Consider the following 23,110-nt stretch of genomic DNA (forward strand, 5'->3'; position numbering starts at 1 on the left):
TTTACACTGAAAAACCCGGAATGGGTGGCGTGACTAGGTTGAGGGATGGCTCGGAAGATCATTAGAGTCTGTATGGGGTTGGGGGGAATAGAAATGGGTTGCATCTGCAGAAAGAGAGCGACAGTGGGATCCAAATTAGGACTTTCTGATAGCGAAGTGGAGGAAGAATGGGGATCCTTCTACCCCGTTACCTGGATGTCTCTCTGCTCTAATGAAACTTTCTCCGAACATGCACACCCCCTGGACTAAGAGGTAGAGATGTCCTCAAGCAGAGAAGGAACAACTTAACATCATGTATCAAAGGCCAGACCTGACAATTGCTCTTTTGTGGATGGAAAGCAGGACAATTGTGTCACTTTTCAGTCTTATTTATTGTCTGGACTTCAGCGGAGAAGCAGTCTCAGTCCCTGTAGCTAAGGTCCTCTAAACTTCTCCAAGACACGCCTCCCCCCTCCTATAGAGCCTACCACGAATGGAGTTAGATCACTGGGTAGGGAAAGGTGGAGGGGGAAGCAGGTTCTTGTCCTCCCAGGAGTCGACTTCTTCTGGAGGTAGCTATTATAATATGTATTACTTACCTGCCATTTCCCCAAGTACCTCTCCCTCACCTCCTGCCCTGACCGAAAGGTCTAGCTTAATCTCTTGGCCTGTCCAAGGAAAGGGAGGTAGGTTGGAGGATTGAGAGACTCCTTTCCTGGGTGTGGGTGGAGAGGCTTCTGGGTCTAAGTCTCCTTCCTCCTCATCTGCTGTGGGTGCTGAGATGGGGGGAGGTTGCGCTCAAGAAGGAGGAGAGGCTGAACCCTGTGTCTGCCCATACACAGAGCCCTTCATGCAGTTTCTGCCCTCTCAAGGATGAGCTCACCATTGGAGCACCGCTCAGGTTACTGTGTCCAAGAATAGAGATTTATTTGCCAGTGGCAGAAGTAGGACAAGGGCAGAACTGATTGTGGGGGCTTAGCCCCCTCTCCCTCCATATTCACCCAATGCAACCACAGACTCGCTGAGTGCTAGCTTTCCTGAAAGGAGCTTCAGTAGAACCTGGCCTCAAACAAACCTCTCCAAAGGCCCACTCATTATCAGCTTTCTCCCAATCTCCTCTGAGGGGTGCCCTTTTCCCTCTTGTCCAGCCCAGATCATCCCCAAATCCCCTCCTTGAGCAACTGAGATGTAAGAATGCTCAGCCTGGCTGGTGTGGTTCAGTGGATTGAGCAGCAGCCTGCGAACCCAATGGTCACTGGTTTGATTCCCAGTCAGGGCACATACCTGGGTTGCCGGCCAGGTCCCCAGTTAGGGATGGTTCTCTCCCTCTCTTTCTCCCTCCCTTCCTCCCTCTCTCAAAATAAATAAAATCTTTAAAAAAAAAAAAGAATGCTCAGACCACCCTGAGACTGAGGTCCCTCATCTATCCTGAGCTGGAGCAAACATGGGTTCTGCATTTGGAGACCTCCTGGGGGGGAGGTACCCCTGTCTCTCCCAAATAGTAGAAACTCTGGGTTCCTTAGAATCCAATACCTGTGTAGTCACTAATTAACTGTGACCTTGGGTGAGTAACTATACCCTCTAGAGTCTTGATTTCTTCATCAGCAAAGTGGACATAGCGCTGCCTCACTGTTAGGAGAATGAATGAGAAGTCAGGCAGGGAAAATTAATTTTCTTCTTTCCTTCCTTTTTTTCTGAATATTTGTCCCTTCCCAGTGCTTTTTCTGAAGCAGAGAGAAGAAATAGCTTCTTTCCCCTCACTTTCCTGGGTCGTTTGGAGCCTGTTATTTCATGGGGGAGCCAACCCAGAAAAAAGATTCTGCTGAGACACGGGGAAGAATTCCTAAGGGAATCAGTGGTACCAGTGACCAAGGAAAGCCAGGAAAGTTGGTGGGTCCTGGACCCATCTGGTCTTGGCAACAGAAGCCCGAGGTGGGGCAAATGTGGAGGAGGCAGGGGGCTGGATGCCATGACCTCTGGATGTCCTTTCTGGAAGTGTTTTAGAGAAGTCTTTCATGAACTAAGTCTGAGTCATTGTCTCAGTGCCAACAACTCCTACTGCAGTGGCTCAGGGACAGGGCATGAGCAGCCAGACTAGCTTCTCCTGGAGAAGAAGGAACATTGCCCCATCTCAGATTCAGAGGGCTGAAATGAGGAGTGGGCAAAGCCAGGGGCGAGATGCCATGGGTGATAAGTGGCAGTCACACTCTCAGAAGACCTCCCTAGACTGGAAGTCAAAATGGAACTACTGGGGTGCTTCTTACTAGGAGAGCTGCATGAGTGAGAGTGGGCGCTGGGATCTCAGGAGCCCAGGCACAGAGGGATGGGGCACAATGCCCAGCACATTAAGAGAGCCTGATCCTCATCCCATTCTGCCCCCTCCCTTTAAAAAACCCTAACCCAAGGATATCTTTATTGATTTGAGAGAGAGAGAGAGAGAGAGAGAGAGAGAGAGAGAGAGAGAGAGAGAGAGAGAGAGAGAGAAACATTAATGTGAGAGACACATCAGTCAGTTACCTCCCATATGCACTCCAACCCAGAATCAAACCCAATACCTAGGTATGTGCCCTGACTGGGGATTGACTCTGCAACCTTTTAGTGTACAGGATGACACTCCAACCAACTGACCCACCCAGAGAGGGCCTAGTCTACCCTTTTCTTTCTGTTCTGCAATGTTGGGCGTTGGGCAGAGAGCTGTTCTCTGGAGGGACTTTGGTTTTCTTCTTTTTAGATTGGCAGAATTGGACTACATTAGGTTGAAACAGGGAGTTGGATTAAAATGGGGCAATAATTGCATATCTCTTAGTTTTTTTTTTTTTTTTTTTGATGATTAGACGAGTTAATACCTGTAAGGAACTGGACAGAATACATGCACAATAAATAGTTATTATTGTTATTATTATTATTTTAAGAATCCTTAATCTTGGGCTTGCAGGTGAGCTTCAGGGAGTTCATGAATTCCTTGAAGCTGTGTAAAATTTTTGAGGATAAGCACTTTCTAGGAGAGAGTCAGAGCATTCATCTGCTCCTCAGAGAATTTAAGATCCCCAAAACATTAAGAACCTCTGACCTGAATGACCCCCAGGGCCCCTCCACTAGGAGGTTGACATTCTCTGATGTGAGGAATTGCTACTCCTTCCACAAGGACTGACTGACCTCTTTTCCCCCATAAAAACCTTCAGCTCAAGCCCCTCCCACTGCGGCCTCTGTCCCCATGGGTTGCCAAGGACAATCCAAGCTGAAAGTGAGTGGCTGCCTTTCCCTCTAGCTTTAGACTTGACATCTCCAAGGTAGGTGAGTCCCTCATGGTTGAGGTCAAGTCTGTGTTCTCATCTCCCAGCTGGGGAGAGGAAGAGGGCCAAATGGGGCCGGGGAGGCAGAGGACATCATGAGTAGCCTGACCTTGCCCAATGTCCCCTACCTCCCCCTGCCAGCCAACCCCAGGGCCCCAGAGGCAGATACCACTCCAATGAGCTAAGGCTCATAGCAGGCATCAGTAATTATGACTTTATGGAAATATAGAAGGCTCTTACGCAAGCGCCTGACACACTTCCCGGCTGTGGCATCTGGGACAGCCAGGTCCCCAGGGACTGGAGGAGGGCCCCTCCACCTCCTGCTGACACCAACCCCTGGAGCTCAGGACATTGGCACAGAGCCGCCCTCCCACTGCCTGTGGCACTGTCCATAACACGCCCTGGGTGAGCTGTTCCCTCTTTCTGTGCCCCAGGCTCCCTGGAGGGGAGCAACATGGGCTCCAGTGTACACAATTCCTCTCCTGTCCCCTGCCAAGCCCAGGCTGTTCTTGTGTGAGGGGGACAGTGGGGTTGGGGATGTTTTTCTCTCCTCCGTGAAGAAAACTTTTCTTTCCAGGAAGATGTCCCCTTCTACTCTGTTTTGTTTTGTTTTTCCCCCTCCTTGAGGCTGGGGATATAGGGCTGACAGCAGCCATAGTGGGGTGGGTCAGAGCCCCTGGCTGCCCCTCCCCAGGCCTTGTGCCAGTTTGCCCACCACCCACTTCCCAATCCTCTGATAGTGTCCTGAAGTCATTGCTTTCTTCCTCTAGTCCATTCATTGTCCTACCCCCCACCCCCAAAGCATCTGTTACCAAGGTAACAGGAATGTTATCCTTTGGGGCGAGCAAGGGGGTAGACCCCAGTGGACTAGGGTCCCTCTCAGGCGATAGAATTTTAGAGATGAGCACTGAGGGACCCTTAACTATAAAGGAGGATCCTTTTGCTGGAGAGGGGCCCTGGACACAGATTGGGTGGAGGCTTTTGCTGAGAGCTGGTGGAAAAGGGAGGATGAAATTTGGAAGCAACTGAATCCAGGGTTAGAGGGTGACTCTGGCTTACCACGGGAAAAGCGTGAGGATGGTGGTGCCAAGGAGACTTTGAGGCAGGGAAGGTAGAATCTGCCTAGAACTCCTTACTTGGGGTCCAGCCCTTGAACTTCTGAGGAGAGGTTTTCTGGCTGGGAAAATCCAGAGCCACCTGAAGCATTATCTGGGAGCCTGGAGCCGGCCTGGGCCCACACCGCCCCCTGCAGGCTACACTGCAAGTAACACTGGATGTCCTGCACCGAGGCGTGTTTCGTCCCGCTTTTAAGGGTCTACATTTGAGACATCTGAACTGTGAGGTCCTGCTAAGTGCCTTGGAGTGGCAATGGACATTGGCGCGCCTGATCCCTGCACTAGAGGCCTGACCCAGAGAGAGCAATAATTCAGAAAGTCTTTCTGAGCAGGGAGCAGGGGGTAGGGAGCAGTGGGGACCGAGTTGTGTGTGCTTCCAGCTGAGTTGACAGAGGCCATCAAATGCACTGAAAGGCAGGCAGAAGGGCCAGAGTATTCTAGACAGAGGTAACAGCCCGGGCAAGGGCACAGAGACGTGAAACAGAACAGCCTGTTCCGGAAGCTGCAGGCAAACAAAAGGGAGGAGGAGTTGTGAGAGGGAAAGGCAGAAAAAAGCGGAGAAATGGCCTTGAATGTTGGGCCGGGGAGCTAGCTGAGTTTTCCTGTACCGAGTGGCTTCTCAAACTCACTCACTGGAGCCCAGCAGGGCATGGAGGAAAGGGGCGGGGGTGGCAGAGAGCGGGCAGAGTGGTTTACTCAGAACTTTAGAGCGTTTTAAAGGCATGGCTCTCTATTAAATGTTTGTGCAAGCCTTGCATTTGACTCCAAGAATATCCATGGGGGTTTTCGTACCAAAAAATTATTTTAAGCACTAACTATTGTGTGCCAGTGATGCCCTGGAAGACAGGCCACAGTTATGCAGGGGTTTTCACAGCCCAGCTTGAGAATACTGTAGTGCTGAGAACGACGGGGAAACATGCGTGTTCTTCACAGAGGAGTTGTATGGTGGTTCCTGTGTATTGTGGGGAGCGCTATGGCTCCCATATGCAACAAAACAGAAACAGAGAGCCAGAGTGGTGGGCTCTTGGGGTTCTCTAGCCAAAGGCTTCACTGTGGGATGGGCAGGAAGGAGTCCTGTGTCTTGGTCTGGGTGTGCTTCCAACTCCCAAGGAAGTATTAGACCCTGGTGTGTGTGTAGGGCAGGTTCCAGCCCACTTCTTACTAGATAATAATCTTGGACAAGGTGTATTCCTCTGTTTCCTACTTTAAATGGGAACCATCTTATCTTGCAGGTAGGTAGTAATGTGCAATTGGGACTGGGCTTTCTTTTCCGGGATCGTACATCTCAAATCCTCAGGACAAGCTGCTTCCCTTGCCTGTAATGTCTTCCCCTCCCTCCTGAAGCTTCCACATGCTACTTATCCCGAGGATATACCCAAGTCTATCAGGACCCTGTCACACCTGATGAGACCAAAAATCCTGTTTCCTGCCCCTGTTCCCCTCCCATCATTAGCCTCCCCTCCTCCCATCTATCAAAACCTCAACAGCCCAGCCACTATCATTCATATTACTCACGGTCAGGGCTCACAACCAGGAATGGGACTGAGAGCATTTTGTCCCCATTTTACAGCTGGAAATCAGGTTCCTGGGTCTAATACTTCCTTGGGAGTTGGTGAATGAATGAATGCATGGATGAGAAATGCTTCTTCCATCAGCCCTTCTTTGGGGGAGAAGTAGCCTTCATTCTTCAGCTCTCCAGGTTGGAATGCTGTCTGGAGATTGATTTTTAAATTCTATACTAAATTTATTAGGTAGAGTGGGGCAGAGAACAGTGATTAAGAACAGGAACTATGACCTAGATAGTCTGGGTTCAAACCCTGGCTCTGTCTTCTCTTAGCTGTGTGATCTTGAGATAATTACTTATCTCTCTGAGCCTCAGTTTCCCCATCTGTATAATGGGGGAGATGACAATAAAATAATAGCATCTTTCTCAGAAGGTAGACTGTTTGAAAAGCACTGAAGAATAGTTTATTTGGTGAATAGACCCTCTATACTTACGTTACAAAAATAAACCTACAAGTGTTAAATAAATAAACCTATGATGTACTAGGCACTGGGGATACATAGAAAAAAAGCACCCACATTTACAGAAGGCTCCACTATCATATCATTCAGTTTCCACTCTAGCCCTGTGGGGTAGAGGATCTCATCATCCTCTTTTCATAGTTGCAGCATGAGGCTCAGAAAGGTTAAGTTACTTGCCCAAAGCCACACAGCTCACTTGAACTCAGTCTGTCTTGACAAACATACCCTTAACCTGAACATTAGCAAACTTCTCTTAGTCCACTCCTATGGGAAGAAAATAATTTGACAAAGTACACAAAAAATAAACTGTACATCAGAAGACTGCTGTGAAGGAATTTGGTGATGGGCAGAGATGGGACATGGAGAACATAAATGCCAACTGGCTGGGCTGCAGGCAGTAAGTTTGACACATGAGAAGAGGGACTTTCCAAGGGCAGACATACTAGTGGTTCAGAGGTACTCTCAGGAATAAAAGGTTGGGGGCTTAGAGCCAGGCCTATGCATTGCCCAGCTCTAGGGGACACTGTTTAGTGCGGTGCTCTTTGGAGCTGTGCACCCCAACTCCTCAAAGGCACTTTCCTGGGAAAAGGGACTTCCTCTTGGGGGTGGGGGTGCTTGTGTGCACAGGCACACAGACACACAGGGATTACCATATGGCATTGCCAGCTTCCCCTGTGTGTGCGAGCACATGCGTGCCTGCACATGATGTCTAACAAATCATGCTCTCCTCCCTTCCTTATTAAAATAATTTCACCTGGAACTCAGGGCCCGGGCCTGTTGACCAATAATGTGGGGGTAGTGAAAGGTGTCTCCTGAGTCCTGTACAGGCAGGATTCCACCCACCCAGGTACACTGTGTGAAGCAAGAGAGAGAAGGAGAGGGAGACTGGGAGAAAGAGAAGGAGAGAGAGAGACGGGCACATGGTAGTCACTCAATAACATTTTGTTGAATGAATGAATGACATTTTTCTTCTCAGCCTCTTTTTCTTTGAGGGAGGGGTAGACCTCACGCTTCAAGGCTCCAGGTTCAAATGTTGCCTGGGGATAGAAAGCAAAACCAAACAAAATGTTTTGGTTAGAGGAGAAAAGGACACTAAATTGTTATTTCTCAGAATTTTTACAGATAAAAAGTTACTTCCTTGGCTTAAGAAACCCAAAAGGGTATTATTAGGATGGAGTTATGCCATGGCCTAGAAAATGACAGAGCATTTTGGGTGGCAAAAATATCTATTAAAAAAAAACTGCACCCAAAAAATTGCCCTAAAATTATCTGTGTGTTGGCAAGTTTCTGGGACAGTCATGTCTGTAGCCCCCAGGACTCAGGACACTGGGGTCCTTGCCGGTGTCCCTTGCTACCCCAAGGGGAGCTTCTGGTAATTAAACCCTAGAAAAATATTCAGTGCCACAGACATTCCATTAATCCTCACTGCCACTCTGGGTGGAGAGTGGCCTTGCTTCCATTCAGAAGGGTAAAGAGAGAGAGTCTGGGCCATGCCTCTGCTTCCAGGGGGCTGGGGGTGGGGGTAGGGCTCATATTCGGCAGGGCTTGAGACTCCTTAGAGTGGGCTGCCTGGACCAGAAGTTTCCTAAGGCCTCTCTGGGCTTGAGGATGGGTTGTTCGGATCCTGTGCTGTTGTGCTGTGCTGGCCCAGGGGGCACAGCGAAGAGCAGGGCAGGGTGTGTGTGTGTGCTGCGGTGGCCGGGCACCACTGCCTCAAGCCTGGCTTTTTTCCTTAGCAAGAGAGCCATGGAAAACCAGAAACAAGCCCAGAGACATCTGGGTGGGGACAGAAGTGAAGAAGGATGGAAGAAAGAAGTAGCAGCCGGTAGGGAAGGGGTGGTGGTGCCGGGGCGGGGTTACAGGCAGCTCTGGAGGTGGAGGGTGAGTGAGAAGGCAGGGGATTCGATGCTGGAGTGGGAGCCCCACTCCCAGGACCTGCTTCTGGGGATGTCCTCAAAGGGGGCCCACACCAGCCTCACCTTTTCTATTTCCACCCACCTGTTTATCTCCTCTGCCCTGAACCCTACTCTTTCCAGGCCAGGGCCAAGGTAGCTGGGACCCCTCCCACTCCACTTCCCCTGGCCTTCCTGGGATCCTGCTGTCCAGCCTTGGAGGGCTCCCTTGCCTTGAATCCAGCTTTGGGCCGTGGGTGGGCTCTCCAAGTCTTTGAGATCTTATCACAGAGATCTTGGGTACTTGGGCTTCTTTGGCCCCCACTGGCAGGTATGTTCCCATTTCCTTCTTCTCCTCTCTTCCATCTTATCTGACTTTATGGAAGGAGAATGCAGGTACAGGAACAAAGGGCCAGGTACCTGGAGAAGGAGGTGCCCTGTGTGATGTGAGGTGGGGCAACACTTTGGTTTTCCCTTACCCCCAGGCAGGCTCCTCAGAATCTCAAAGTCTGGATAGCTAGGATCACATGAGCTCAGGCTCTGTGTTTAGAGCCCTGTTTCTCTGCTCTCTGCAAGGCCCTTGTCTGTTTATATCAAACACAGTAGTTGGTGGGTGGGCATAGGCTGGGGCTGTCTGTGTACAGTGACAACAGGGGCTGATCATGGGGAAGGAATCCCTCCCCAGGCAGACTGTATTTGTCCATAAACACAATCCACCCCATACCCCAGGGCAGAGGAGGGACCAAGAAACCAACCCCACTGGAATTCCGTTCCTTCTACTGCCCTGGGATGGGTCATGCCCAGGCACAGCTCTTTCCTCCCCACAGGCAGGCTTTCCCTCCCTAAGTTGTTTCCACAGCAAGGTGGACTATGTTCTGTAAACTCCAGTCCTCTGGCAAAAGGACAGGTGTCCTGCCATCACTGCACCTGTGTGTTGGGCTCAGAGGCGAGGAGGGTCAGAGGCTGGCGAAGAGCGAAGACCCTTTGCTGGCCCATGTGATGCTGCATGTCTGCTTGTTCTGTCCCTGGGAGTGGTAAGGTTCCTCCCATGCGGTCATGTGAGGTGTCCAGGCCCATAGGTCTCCAGGATTCTATATGGCTGTTGGATCTGGGGCCAGTCTTGATGCTTAAGGGGCCCATCATTGTTTCTGGGCCTCTTGGGGAATGGTGGGGGTGTGGGCATCCATCCCTGTGACTTTGTTTTGCAGTACCGCCATCTCCCCTTCAAGTTAATGATTGATAGGAAGCACTAGGGACACCATTTCTTGATTAATCCCCAGCTTGTGCTGCCTAATAGGTCCAGAGTTTCCTAGATCCCTGGGTACTCAGCCAATCAGAGGCCCCAGGCCTCACTCCAACCCTTTAGTGGGTTTGCTTCTGTATATAGAGGCTGAGGCCCCAGGTGGACAGCCCAGTGGTTCCAGCCCAACCCAGTGCTGAGCTCTCTGTCACACACCTGGCCCTGCTACTTTTCCAAGATGCTGTTTTGGCACAACCAGTCGGATCACCTGTGGCCCAATCCTGGGGAATTGTACTCTGGGCCTCCAAGCAGCTTGCTCAGGTAAGGACCACATCTACTTCCCTCAGTCCCCAAGAAAGGCCCTGGTCTGCATTTTGGTGGACGAGGTAGGGCCATCTGTTTCAAGTGGAGGACAATGAGCTTCCTGCTCTTGGGTTCCTTTGACAGTGTGGATGTGGTCAAATGTACCTGGAGCCCTGGCTGGTGTGGTTCAGTGGACTGAGTGCCGGCCTGTGAACCAGAAGGTTGCTGGTTCAATTGCCTGCCAGGGCACATGCCTGTATTTTGGGCCAGGTAGTGGGAAAGGCAACCAATTTCTCTCACACATTGATATTTCTCTCTCTCTCTTTCTCTCTCTCTTCCCTCCTCTCTAAATATGGAAAATAACTAAAATTGTTTTTTTCAAATGTACCTGGAGTTTAATGGGTCCTGGTATATCTTAAAGCCCTCTGACCACCACCTGCTCAGGATACTTTAATTGGGCATTGACTTGGTATCAGGCAAGCCCTGAGGTTGCAAACAAGTAATTGACACCAGCTGTTTGCAGATGTTCTGGGACTTGCATTTTTTTTAAAACTTTATTGTTTTTCTATTATAGTTGTCCCATTTTTTTCCCCATTGCCCCCCCCCCCCACTGACCCATGGGACTTGCACCTTAACAGGAGTCTCCCAGAGGCCACAGGAGCTGAATGGGGGCCCATTTGGCCCTGGCTGTCACTAGGGTGCCTGCTACAGGAAACTGGAGGCTCCCTGGAGATAGGACCTGGCAGAGAGAGTAAAAGCTGCATAGGGGATGGGGTGGATAGGGCAGAAGGCTGGCAGTGCCCTCCTCTCCCTGGCAGGGAGTCCCTGCCCTTGCCCTACCTGAAGCAGGAGGAGCTGCCCAACATCCCTGGCACAGAGCCTCCCTGCCCCACATTCCAGTATGTGCTCTGTGCACCCACCTCACCAGCCATGAAGCAGCAGGAGGAGGCCCTCACCTACCTGAACCAGGGTATGCTGGGCCTGGGAAGGAAAGGGGTTAGTGGGCAGTGACCTCTGGAGGCTGTGCCAGTGTGGGCTTGGGGGGCAGGCATCATCTCTGCCCCTCAGAGTGGGGTTCACACATCCCCTTAACCTCTCGCAGGCCAATCCTATGAGGTACAGATGTTCTGCACCTCCAAGCTGGGTGATGCCACCCAGGGGCCCCGTCTGCTGAAGGTAGGTGCATCTCCTCTCAGATTTGGCAAAGGCGGGGTATGACTGTCTCTCTGGGCAGGAGGCCAATGTCATCACTGTGATGTCATTGTCAAGAAGAACCCTCTCAAGTCTACCTTTTAATTTGACCTTCACAGTGATGGGTAAGAATTGTTGAGGCAACAGGCACAGAGAAGTTAAGTATTTCTCAAAGAAACAGAGTCAGTAAGTAGCAGAACCAGGATTATAAATACACACACAATTCTGTCTCTCACACAATTATTCATTAACTCCCGTTTATTGCCAGAAACTGTTCTCTGGGCTAGGGGTTCAGCAGTAAAGAAGCAGATGTCGTCCCTTTCCTCAGGGGGCTTGCATTCTACTGAGACAAATGTGTAATTGCACAAATTATATACAACTAGAAGTTGGTTTACAAATTGCAAATTGATAAGTACTGCAAAGAAAAGAGATGGGTAGAGTGACTAAGAGTGGAGAGGGGTTAACTCCCCTATTTTACAGATGAGGAAACTGAGGCTCAGGGTCTCTCAGTTATTTCCCTAGTTTCATAATAGCTTGTGAGTGGCAGGTGGGCATCTGGACACAAATCTAGTGATTCTAAGTCCTATGCCTCTAGGGAGTGAGAAGGCAGTGGGGGAAAGGGTGGGATGGCTGGCATATGTCAGGTGCAGGAACTGCTTCCCAAATGCCCAGGAACCTCTGACCTATGAGCCTCGCCCTCCTGTGCCCACAGAGTGTGGTGCGTGTGGTGTTCCATGACCGGCGCCTGCAGTACATGGAGCAGCAGCAGCTGGATGGGTGGAGATGGAGCCGACCTGGGGACCGCATCCTGGACATCGGTGAGTGGGGAGTGGCCGTGGACCCTTCAGGACCACTATCTGGCTTGGAAGCCCTTATGGATGGGGAGGCTGAGGTTTGTTCTCTGCTTGCCATCTTGTGCCTGCAGATGTACCACTGTCTGTGGGGCTGATAGAACCTCAGGTGCTGCCCTTACAGCTCAACACAGTGGAGTTTCATTGGGACCCTACCAAGAGGACCTCCCTCTTCCTGCAGGTGAGTCTGAAGCTGCAGGTCAGATGGAGGTGGCAGCAGCCTAGGTGGGAAAAGAAGGTGAGTGTAGGTGGGAATGAGGGGACAATAAGAACAAGTCACTTCCAGAAAACACCTTGAGGAAAGAATATGGATAAAGGTTTATTGATTCTCACCATAAGGAAGGACTTGTTAAATATTAAAACAATGGAAGAAACTACAAAACATAAGACTTAGCTTCATACAAAGCCATGGTCTGCAATACCTAGGCAAAATTAAAAGGAGACACTAAATGGGGAAAAATAGTTGCTAATGTATTATATCCTTGATGTATAAAAAGTTCTCATATATCAATAAGAAAAAATAGATGAAACCCCAATAGAAAAATAGGCAAAGGGTATAAGTAGACAATTTATAGGATACTAAATGTAGACAGGTCAACCTCATAAAATGATAATTAAAATTTCATACATATCATGAAATTTATATTATATATATCATGTAAAGTATAGCACAAGGAACATAATCAGTAATATTGTAACAAGTACGTATGGTGCCAGGTGGGTACTGGAATTATTGGGGGATCACTTCATAAATTATATAATTGTCTAGCCAATATGCTGTACACCAAAAACTAGTAAAAATAATATTGAATGTTAATTGTAATTGAAAAATAATTTTTAAAAAATGTTTCACATATATAACTGCTCAAAGACTCAAAAAACTATTATTGGTGAGGTTGGGGGAAACAGACACTCTCATATCCTGAGAATGCAGATTGGTGCACCAATCCTGTAGATATGATGGCACTTACATTTATTAAGTTTAATATTCATACCTTTTTACTCAGTAGCTCCACTTCAAGAAATGTATCCTATAAAAGATTGTGAATAATCAAAATGTCCATCAGGAGAGGCTTGACTTATAAATAACTTTGGTATAGGCTTACAATGGAAATTGTATAGCCATCAAAGTGATAACTCAGAAATATTTCATTATAAGAAAAACTGCTTTTCTCTATGTAAAGAATAGGCAGAATACAAACTTGTCTTTAAAGTTTAATTTCTATTTTTTAAAAAACAAAAATATATGTTTGTATATGTGTGTACACAAGACTTCCCCGCTATTTCTTGCCCAGAGAAAAAGATGGGAAGAGACAATACTTGAATGCCAATAGTGTATCTCTATGGGGTGAACTGATAGGAGATGCCTGTATTCGTCTATATTTTTTGTGTTCTCCACATTTTTTATGCTGAATAGATTTCCCTTTATTGTCAAAGTCAACTTTGTATAAGTCCCTTTCCCTTTTTTGAGTGCCCACCATGGTCTAAGCGCCTGGACTAGAAGTCAGGCAGATGTGGCACAATATCAGTTCCACCACTTCCTAGCATGGCTCTCCCAGGTCACAGAATCTCTGGAAGCCTTAGTTTCCCCACCTTCAAAGTTAAACCCTATAACTGTTCTTCATAGGACCGTGGGAGGGCTGTCACGGGCAGTGGGTGTGAACAGAGGGGGAAAGACCTCGGTTACCCTTGGAATCCTAGTGCTAAGAGGAACCTAGAGGCTACAGGCCATGTGGGGAGCAGACCAGGAAGGCTTCCTGGAGTAGACTGCTAGATTTGGCAAAACAAAACAAAACAAAAAACAGACAAAAATAAACAAGACACTCAGTTACATTTGAATTTTAGATAAAGATTTTTTTTTAGTATAACTGTATCCCATGCAATACTTGACACATATACCAAAAACGTATTTGTTGTTTATCTGAAATGCAAATTTAACTGGGCACCCTGTATTTTAACTGGCAACCCTACCTTGGACTAGAATGTCTTGGCTCAGATGTGAGCAGCGGGAGCTTTCCAGGTAGAGGGTTCTAGGGAGAATTCTGCAGGTGTGTTGGGGCATAGACTGGCTAGATGGGTCAGCAGGTTCATTACAGGTGAGAGAGAGCAGCCATGCAGTGAGGTTGGACTTGACTCTTCAAGGTGCTCAAATGCCAGGGGCAAGAACTGTATTTCTCATCCCTTAACCTTGCGGAGCCACTGAAGGATTCTGAACAAGAGAAAGAACCTAATAAAGCTACACTTTAAGAATAGATGTTGCTTCGGAATGGAAAGTGGCTGACAGGTGACAAGCAGGCAACAGGTTTTAGGTGGAATCCCTAGAATGTAGGTGGGACCTGGAGTCGCACTGCTTCCGCTGCTTCTCCTCCATCTCAGGTTCACTGCATCAGCACTGAGTTCACTCCTCGGAAAAAAGGTGGAGAGAAAGGTGTCCCCTTCCGCCTCCAGATCGATACTTTCAAGCTCAGTGACAAGGAACTTCCACCTGAACACCTGCATTCAGCTGGTTGCCTCATCAAGGTGTTCAAGGTAAAGGCTGCATCAGGTCCCCTTCCCCCTCCCTCTCAGGGCTTGTCACCCTGCCTTGCTGGCTGTGTGGATTCTGGCCCAGCTTTGCTGTGGGCCCTCTGGGGCTCTTTCCTTCTCTGTGCACAGAGGGATGGGGCTTGATCTCTTTCTTAGTCCCCCTTCTGTAATGAGACGTGTGCAGGTAAAGAGGGGCCTCTGAGGTTTCCATGTCTTCCTCTTGTAGCCCAAAGGAGCTGACCGGAAACTGAAGACTGACCGGGAGAAGGTTGAGAAGCAGCCCCTGCATGAGAGAGACAAGTATCAGACTGCCTCTGAGAGCACTGTCTTCATGGAGGTGTGTGCTGGGGAGCCAGGGATGGGAACAGAGGTCTGGAGAAAAGACCCTTGTTGTACACCTTGGGAAACTGAGGCCTCGAGGGCTGCGACTGCTCCAGGATGATCACCCCACTCCCACTCCCCAGCGATTCCACCCGTTTCCTGCAAAGACAAACTGCACCATCTGTTGTTCAAGACTTGCAGGATCTGACTCCTTCCAGGCTGCCTCTCCTGTGCCCTGCTGCCACTGCCACCTCACTTCTGCTCCCTCTGCCGGGAGCACCTCCCTTCCTGTGGCTGCTTCTGGCTAGCTCCTCTAGGAAGCCTGCCTCAAGTCCTCGAGGCAGACCTGTAGGCTGGTTTACCCTCTTCCTTGGTGTGGAAACTCGATCTGCTTGTCAGGGACTCCTAGCACAGGGACCAAGTCTGGCCCAAGACAGGTCCCTTGTCAGCTCTTAATAGACACATGGAGGGAGGGGAGGGACAGCCACCACTGCCCTCCGACTGTCCAGGAGGACGTTGCTGTTTGCCCACAGTGTTCACCGTGGCCAGAGCCCAGTGCAGGACCCTACCAGCCTCTAAGCCCTCTGGCTCTGACTTCCCCACACTCCTGCAAGCTCCTGTCCCCAGAGAGGTGAGTGAGGATGAACACTTCAGCCCTTTGGGGTGACTCACAGTGGAGAGAAGAGCTCCTCAGCCCAGGTATCATCAGGGGAGGGCAGGGCTGAGAGGTGTGCTGAGGCAAGGAAGAGGTTCAGCCCTGTGCTCTGGGGAACATGGGGATGACACCTGGCAAGCTCTGCCTCCCAGGGCCCGCAGCCGGCCGCGCCGCTCCGCAGAGCCCCTGACTCTCTGCTCCCCTACAGGTTCTGCTGCTCACCCCCATTCATCTTGGACACCTTGGGGGGCAGCCCCGCTGAGGTGAGTTTTCCCTCTCTAGCTCTCCACTCACTATCCCAAAGCCTTCTTAGCAGCTTCATCTCACGCTCCAGAATAGGGTGGCCCTGCCCCCTGGTGGACAGATGTGGTATGGCTAACAGGTCACAAAACTTCCTTGATGGGACCGGGCACTTCCCACTGGCAGGATGAGCCTTCACTCTCAGACTTGGGGCCCCCAAGGGCAGGAGCTATATCGCCTACCCCTTGTTCTCAGTCTGTGGGTCCATGGTGTTACCCGGACTGCCTTTTTTATGTCTTAGGATCTGAACCCTGGAGCTTCCATCCTAGAGACGCAGCAGTGGTTACATCGGCATCGGTTCTCCAGCTACTGCCGGATACTAGCCAATTTCACCGGTAAGGCTGTATAGGGAACCAAGGGTGGGACACTCCGCAGGAAGCCGATTAACTGTCCTGGCTTTTAGATGCCCTTCAACTAACTTTTATTTAGGACTAAGACTTGCCAGGCAGCATGCTTGCCAGGTTCTCTTCTATTATTCTATATAATTTATATACTACCCATTGAGAACAGGGCTCAAAAAGATTAAATAACTTGCCCAAGGACAGACAGCTAGCAAGTGGCAAAGCTGGGGTTTGAATCTAAGTCTCTCTGGATATACTAGGGCTATTTGTAGACTAATGGACTGTGCCCCTTGCCAACCTCGATGCCAGGCCTCTTCCCCATTCTGGCCCTGTCTGCCTCTGCAGGCACCGATCTGCTGAAGCTTACCCGGCAGGACCTTATCCAGATCTGCGGGGCTGCTGACGGGATCCGCCTTTTCAATACTCTTAGAGACAGGTGCTGGGCACTGCCAACCATGGTCCCCTTCCCACTGTAGTGGCACCTACCAGTTCAACTAGTAGTCATGTTTCATAGAATGCTTAAGAGGCATCTTAAAGGACACTTATACCACAGAGGAAGAAACTCTGGCCCAAAAAGGACACTGACCTTCCTGAAGTCACAGAACAGGCTGCCAGGCCTGGGTGAACAAGTTAGGTTCCTATGAATTCTTTCTGTGGCCATCCTATTTGCATCAGTTTCTGGGGACAGTTAGATTTTTCTCATGTTCTCTTCCCCAGGATCCAGCGTTCATTAAATGCTTAAGAAATGCATTTGACTTTTCTCCCTGGAGATCTGGGAGGAGGCAGGGTCTCTCCCAAGGGCCGGGGTTCAAAGTGGGAGCTGTTAGTTCAGATATGAAGGGCTGATACGTAGACTGTTTTCCTGGTCCAGGCCCGTCCGTCACCGGCTGACTTTGTATGTGGCTCAGGAGGCTTCTAGGCAAGAGAATGAGGTTCCTAAGAACCCTGACTCAGGTGAGGTTCTGGCCTCTTTCCAGAAGAGATTCAGGTGTGCCTGCATGAAATCCCTTCTGGTCTGGGGAGACTGATACTCCACCATTCCTGGGACCCAGAATTCCCCTGCCTTCCATGACCAGATTAGTCCTCTTTCCAAGATGTCTCGCTGGGTTTATTCCTCCATGTTCTCTCGCTAACCCCATCTGATTTTGTCATTCTATTTGCATGTGGGATTAGAACATAATCCTGTTATTGTACTTGGGTTTCAGTCATATGTAGATGTCCCATCTCCTCTTTCAACTGTGTCCTCCCCGCAATCTGAGGCCTCTTCAAAGATGAGGAATAGGAGGTGAAGACTAAGTGGATTCATAAGCCTTTTTCCTTCTTTACTCTCTCCCCTCATCCCCCCGCCCCACTCCCATGAGGCTGTCAGCATGACCTCTCATCCTCCTGGTTATCTGGGGTTCCCACTGGACCTCCTCTCCCACTAACTCCCTGCCCACACTCCAGGCTTTTATCAAGAGATTTCTCTGGATGAACTCAGTACCATAGAGCTGATGGGGAAACTGGCAGAGCTCTTGGCTCTCCCAGCCAATCAGATCCACCGCCTCTTCCACCAGGGCCCTGGGGGCATTCTCATTCTCCTCAGCGACCAGGTAAAGTGGTGGCAGCTCCCTACAAGGCTCCACGAAGGCCTGGATCACTTCCTTCTCCCTACCCTGGCTTTTTCTGTTTGGCTCTAAGAACTGAATTGTCTTCTCCCTTGCAGGTGATTCACAATCTTAAGGATGAATCATACTTTGTGGCTGTGGTGAAGAAAGGTAGGGGTTTTAGAGGGAGATGTCACAAGGACAGAGATTCATACAGCTAAAACACAGCTATTGATTGCTCAGGAAAATCGTGACTGGAAAAAAATCATTCTCACGAAGGGAAAAAAAATGCCCCAGTTTCTGCTAGGGTGTTTATTAGAAAGGGAGGTAAGACCCGGTGTCTCTCCTGCCCCACCCAACCAGCAACAATCATACACGGCAGGACAGCAGGTGCTTGCTGACCAGTCAGCTGGTAGTTCTGGTTATTTGGACGCCCACCCTCTGTCCCCCCTGTAATGCTACAGTGCACAGGGAGGCTTCCTAAAAATGTTGATTCAAGGTGGGGTTGGAAGAACACTTGGGTGTGGAAGATGTGCTGTAGTGTACAGTAGCGGTGGTTGGCGGCCAGCCTCACCCCAGTGGTGCCCTCTTTACTGCTTGCAGTGCAGAATCCAGATGGCTACTACCTGGTTCTGACCTAGGCCCAGGGATGCCCTGCTGCAGCGGAGACTGAGGCCAGCCTGTTCTCCGGGGCCCTGTTCACCAGAAAATCCTCATTGTTTCCCCAGGCTTCAGGTGAAGAGCCAAGCCAGCTTGTGTCCTTCCCCTGGGGAGGAAGCCAGCAGCCCCCAGGCTTAGTTTTTTTCTGCTTAGCAGCAACAGTTGTTGAAACCTGGGACACAGCTTCCCAAGATGAGCTGAGCTGGCCAAGCCTGAGGCAAAAAACCTGGCAATACGATGAGTTTTTGCCCCCTAATTCATGTTTAAAATGTACTCACCCCTTCCTTTTTTGCAAATTAAAAAAATATTTTAAAAAATCTACATTTAATGCTTGTTCAATTTTCTTGGTGGCATGGTCTTCTTGGAGAAATGTCCTCTGCCTAAATTAGACTAGGGCAAGGGGCAGACTGGCTGAATTTATTTTTTTCAATTAGTTTAGGCAAAAACTATTCACCAAAGCCTCCAAAAGACCATTCAACTATCTAATTACTGTGCTTATTTAAAACCACGGTTCTAGATATTTGGGAAATACTATAGCTATTCTTGAACATTGAAGCCATAGGGTTTTATGATTTTTTAAATGTAGTTTAATCCTTTTATTTTTAGGTCTTAAGAAGTCTTTCCCTATATTAAGATAATAAATATAAACAAATATTTTTCAAAGTTTAAATTTTAATTTTATATTTCACTTTTGGAGGTGTATTTAATCCACCTGAAACTGATTTTTTTGGTGTCTATTTTCCCATGTAGAAAATTTTATATTAAGTGTTTTAAAAAGTGATACCAGGTCACATCTTACTCTGCTTACTTTTCATTTCCTTCTCTCAAAATTTTATAAGGAATTTCAAACATACTGAAAAGGGAAAATCCATATGTATGGAGTGGAAAACAGGCGAAGGCACCCTCTTAAGGATTATTAGCTTAATTCCGTATTATTAGTCATGTGCCTCAGTTATCATTTACTGATCTTTGGTGAGCCTTAAGCCAGGGAGCCTCTGGCTAGGGAGGGTAGGACGGAGGAAGGCTCTGAAAACTGGCTGAATTTAGAATGCTTGGGGAAGGGGAAGTCTGCTTATCCTTCAAGACCTAGTAAGGCCTCCCTCAACATTGAGGGCTGATTCAATATGGACAACTGAGTAGGCACCTGCTTGTACCCCTGCAAAAGACTCTGTTGGACTCACCTAGATGACCAACTCACACTAGGCCTTTACCTCATGCAGGATGAGTGAATTTCAAGTGGGGCCTATTAGTCCGGGGTTTTTCATGGCAGGACAGATACCTTGAGATTTCAATTTAGATTGCTCATCTCCACCAAAAAGATAGGGACCCCATATCATTAACCTGTGTGTCTCTCTCAACTTAGGAGCCTCTAATACAGAGCAGGCACTGAATTATTTGCTGAAATCAAGTAAATAAAATCAGGTAACAGGTGTTTACAATGTGCCGTTATTACCTCTTTTTTTAAAAAGATTTTATTTATTTATTTTCAGAGAGAGGGGAAGGAAGGGACAAAGAGGGGGAGAGTAACAGCCATGAGTGGTTGTCTCTCACACAGCTCCAAGTGTGGACCCAGCCTGCAGCTCAGGCATGCACCCCAACCGGGAACCAAACCGGTGACCCCTTGGATTACAGGTCAGTGCTCAATCCACTGAGCCACCCCAGCCAGGGCAATTATCACCTCTTTTAAATCTTCACAAGTCTAAAATATGTACTATTACCCCTCCCTACTTTAACAATGAAGATGAGACAGAGGGGAATTCAGGTGCAAGTCAGGCAATCTGACTTGGGAGCTTGTGTGTTTAACCATTACACTATTCCACCTTCATTCCTTCCTATTTGTGGTAAGGGCAACCCTCCACGCAGGTAAGGGACTCAGGTTGAATTGTTACTATCAAAATAAGACAAAAATTTTTAGAAACTCTGATTTATATGTCTTTTTTTTTTTTTTTTTAGAGACAAGAGTTCAGAGCATTAAAAAAGGTATTAAGTAAAGGTTATTAGTAAAACAATATTTTAAAATATAAGGATGCCAAAAGAAGTCCCTTCATTCAGCCTCAAGAGCCTTTGCAGTTCTAGGGTTCAGGAAAGTTAAGAATCACAGCTCCAAGTCAGGCTACTTCCACAAAAAAAAGAAAAGTCTTCACAGCTTATTTCCTTTAATTACATCATAAAACAAAATTAGAACATACAGGAAATGATAATAGTTACATAACAATTTACTTTATATATTTATATATAAAAACATTTTTTTTAGTCCGAAGATTTTAAAGCAAAAGGAATCTTCTACTGCCACCTTAGATTTTATTTTGAATAACCCTCCCTCCCCCCCCAGTCTCAAGTGCCAAAAGTACTGGGTGGAAACACAGCTAATGGAACCTGGTGTTGAGTCACCATGTAGGGAACTGTGTTGGTCCCAGGGACTGGCTAAGCGCTGGGCAGGCCTGGTGGAGAAACAGGAAGCAGCAGCTCCCACACTCTGAAGTACTCCAGGGTAGGCAAAAGGCTGGGGAAGGCTTAGACCAGACAGCGATGTCTGGGATCAGACACTGCCAGTCAGCCGTCCTCTGCATTTTACCCCGTCAAGGGCTGGGGTCAGAATGGGGCCAGTACCGGGATGAAAGAGCCTGCTTTGAAGATAAGAATTTCTCCCACAGCACTATTTACCCATATATCTCTGTCCCCAAGCAGCACCTGCCAGGTAGGGATAGTCCTCAGTTCTCTGAGCGCTGCACAGGCTGCTCTTCTCGGGAGGAGAGCAGCTGGCAAATAACCAAGACAGGTTACTTGGAAATGAGTCCTGGGAGGACCAGAGTGGGAGGCATGTGAAGGTTGAGTCCTAAAACGGGAATGGAGGAAGGCAAAATTAAGAAGTACCCTCAGTATGGGGCAGCCACAGAGCCTCAGGGCCCAGCTCCAAGAGCTGCAAAGAGATGAGAAAAAACACAAGTAGCTTCCGATGAGCCCCATCCTACAGAGGTTGTAGAGGTTAGTGTGTAATTTGGGGGTAGGGTGAGGAGGGAAGAGAAGAAACCTCAGGCTCCCCTCTTCTTGCACTTATTAACAGTCATCAGAGAAGCACAGATAAATTATTAAGGGAAGGAGAAAACTTGTAAACCCAGAAAAGTAGCAGCAAAGGTTTCACTTATTACAGATCTATTATATAGCACTAGGAAAGAAAATCATTCAAGTCTTTAGGTGGGGGAAAGGTAAAGTAATCAAACCATGCCATTTACAGATTCCTTTTCAAGTTAGGATTTTCTCAGACTTTAGGTTCTCATTCACTAGAGCCATAAAAAAAGAAAAACAGTGGCTTCAGGTGCTGAGGGTTAGACTAAGGGAAGAAACACATACATGTGTGTGAACGGCAGTGCAGTACAGATCTGAATTAAGAAACAGTAGTAAGAGACAATGACAAGTGTAATTTAGTGGGACAAAGTTCTTCCACTTTAATAAAAAAAGACATCACTTCAAAGATTTCCTTGGGTTCTTGGGGTATGGCAGAAGAGAAAAGGTATGTCTCAACACCTCTCTCTTCCCATGTCTTTTTGGGGTGGGGATTCGCACTGCCTACCTGCTCTTGCGCTGGTGAACACCATGCCCAGAAGCAGCTGGGAAGCACTGGGGGTTCTTTCAGTGGTGCCAGTCCCCACGTGGGTGACTTGACTTAGGTGTGTGGAAACCAGAAGCTCTCATTGCCAGTAAAAAGGGTATGGATCTATTCACATGTGAAGCAGCTGTTTTTATATGTTCAGGACAGATGCTTATACCTGAAGCAAAGAACCCCAGTTCCAGAACTGATTCTCTCCTTTACTTTAAATCTCACCTACCGTTTTCCCACCCCAGTTCTTCAAAACAAGACACTGAAAAAAACACAGAGAATACACAGTCAGTTGATACCGTTTTGGTTGCTCATCGTTCTTTTTCCTAGAGGGCAGTGAACCACACTGGTGGAGAAGCACTAAGAGTCAACACCTGGGAATAAAATTCTACCACGGGCTTACTCAAAAAACACATGAAGCAGAGATGGAAGAAGTGCATTATGGAATTTCTCTAAACATCCCAAAATTGAATGTAACTCACTTGGGCTCCAAAGATTCATTAAGATTCAGCTGAGAGGTTTTTATTAACTTTCCTAAGGATCAAACGCTTCAGAAATGTACAACTGATGTTCCCAAGAATAAAAATGGACAAAACAGGTAGACTTGCCTTGAGGGGGGAGTTGCAAAAACCCTTCAGGAAGAAAACTCACTTGCCTCAAATGGTAGTTTCTGGCAGATAGAAGGTCCCAAGTGAAAAGGCAAGCTTAGAGAAGCATTGTGTTTGCTAGAGAACCAAGATGGTAAGTAAGGGCATCTGGATATAGCAAATACAGCCAAATTTTATTAATTATACACTATTAACATGGTCTTTAGCAGCTTTTTGCATCCTCCAATGTTACAATTAAAATTTATAATAAAAATAAAGGTGAGGAGAGGTGGAGACTCCATATTTCCCCACTCTCCTACTGCTTTAGGGTTCTTTGCTCCTAGATCATTATAAGGGGGAGGGCTCTGCTTCAAGACCAATCAAACATCTTAAATCTCTTCTCAGACAAAACCTGGCTAATTCACATGGCCTGGGTTTGAGGTGGATAAAGATCCTAAACTGGTGGGAAGATAGAGAAGGCAATGCTTTTATAAAAAGTTTCAGAAGCTCAAAGCATCCCAACGAAACAATCTGTGCACAACAGACAGAAACACACCCTTAAGTCATGTACACAAGGAGGGAAAAGGCAGAACAGGCCAACTTCCTCTCTCACTGGTAGTGACTGTCATGAGCAGCCTGTGATTTTT

General features: G+C 48.0%; 1 protein-coding gene across 1 annotated transcript; it reads left to right on the top strand.

Annotated features, from left to right (window-relative positions):
- Positions 1-6,771: 6,771 nt before the first annotated feature.
- LOC149998373 (transcription factor CP2-like protein 1) lies at positions 6,772-22,723 on the top strand. Its single transcript, XM_090257562.1, is given in 18 exon segments — positions 6,772-6,809; positions 9,707-9,746; positions 9,749-9,865; positions 10,697-10,817; positions 10,950-11,023; positions 11,751-11,856; positions 11,964-12,070; positions 14,266-14,418; positions 14,642-14,752; positions 15,270-15,367; positions 15,600-15,654; positions 15,933-16,026; positions 16,378-16,468; positions 16,904-16,986; positions 17,479-17,624; positions 17,738-17,789; positions 19,769-19,910; positions 22,207-22,723. Coding segments are annotated over 18 exon segments (1,638 nt in total). The 3' UTR covers positions 22,217-22,723.
- Positions 22,724-23,110: the final 387 nt, after the last annotated feature.

Source organism: Furipterus horrens, unplaced genomic scaffold, assembly GCF_987537825.1.
Source record: "Furipterus horrens unplaced genomic scaffold, mFurHor1.1.pri manual_scaffold_11, whole genome shotgun sequence".
NCBI lineage: Eukaryota > Metazoa > Chordata > Mammalia > Chiroptera > Furipteridae > Furipterus > Furipterus horrens.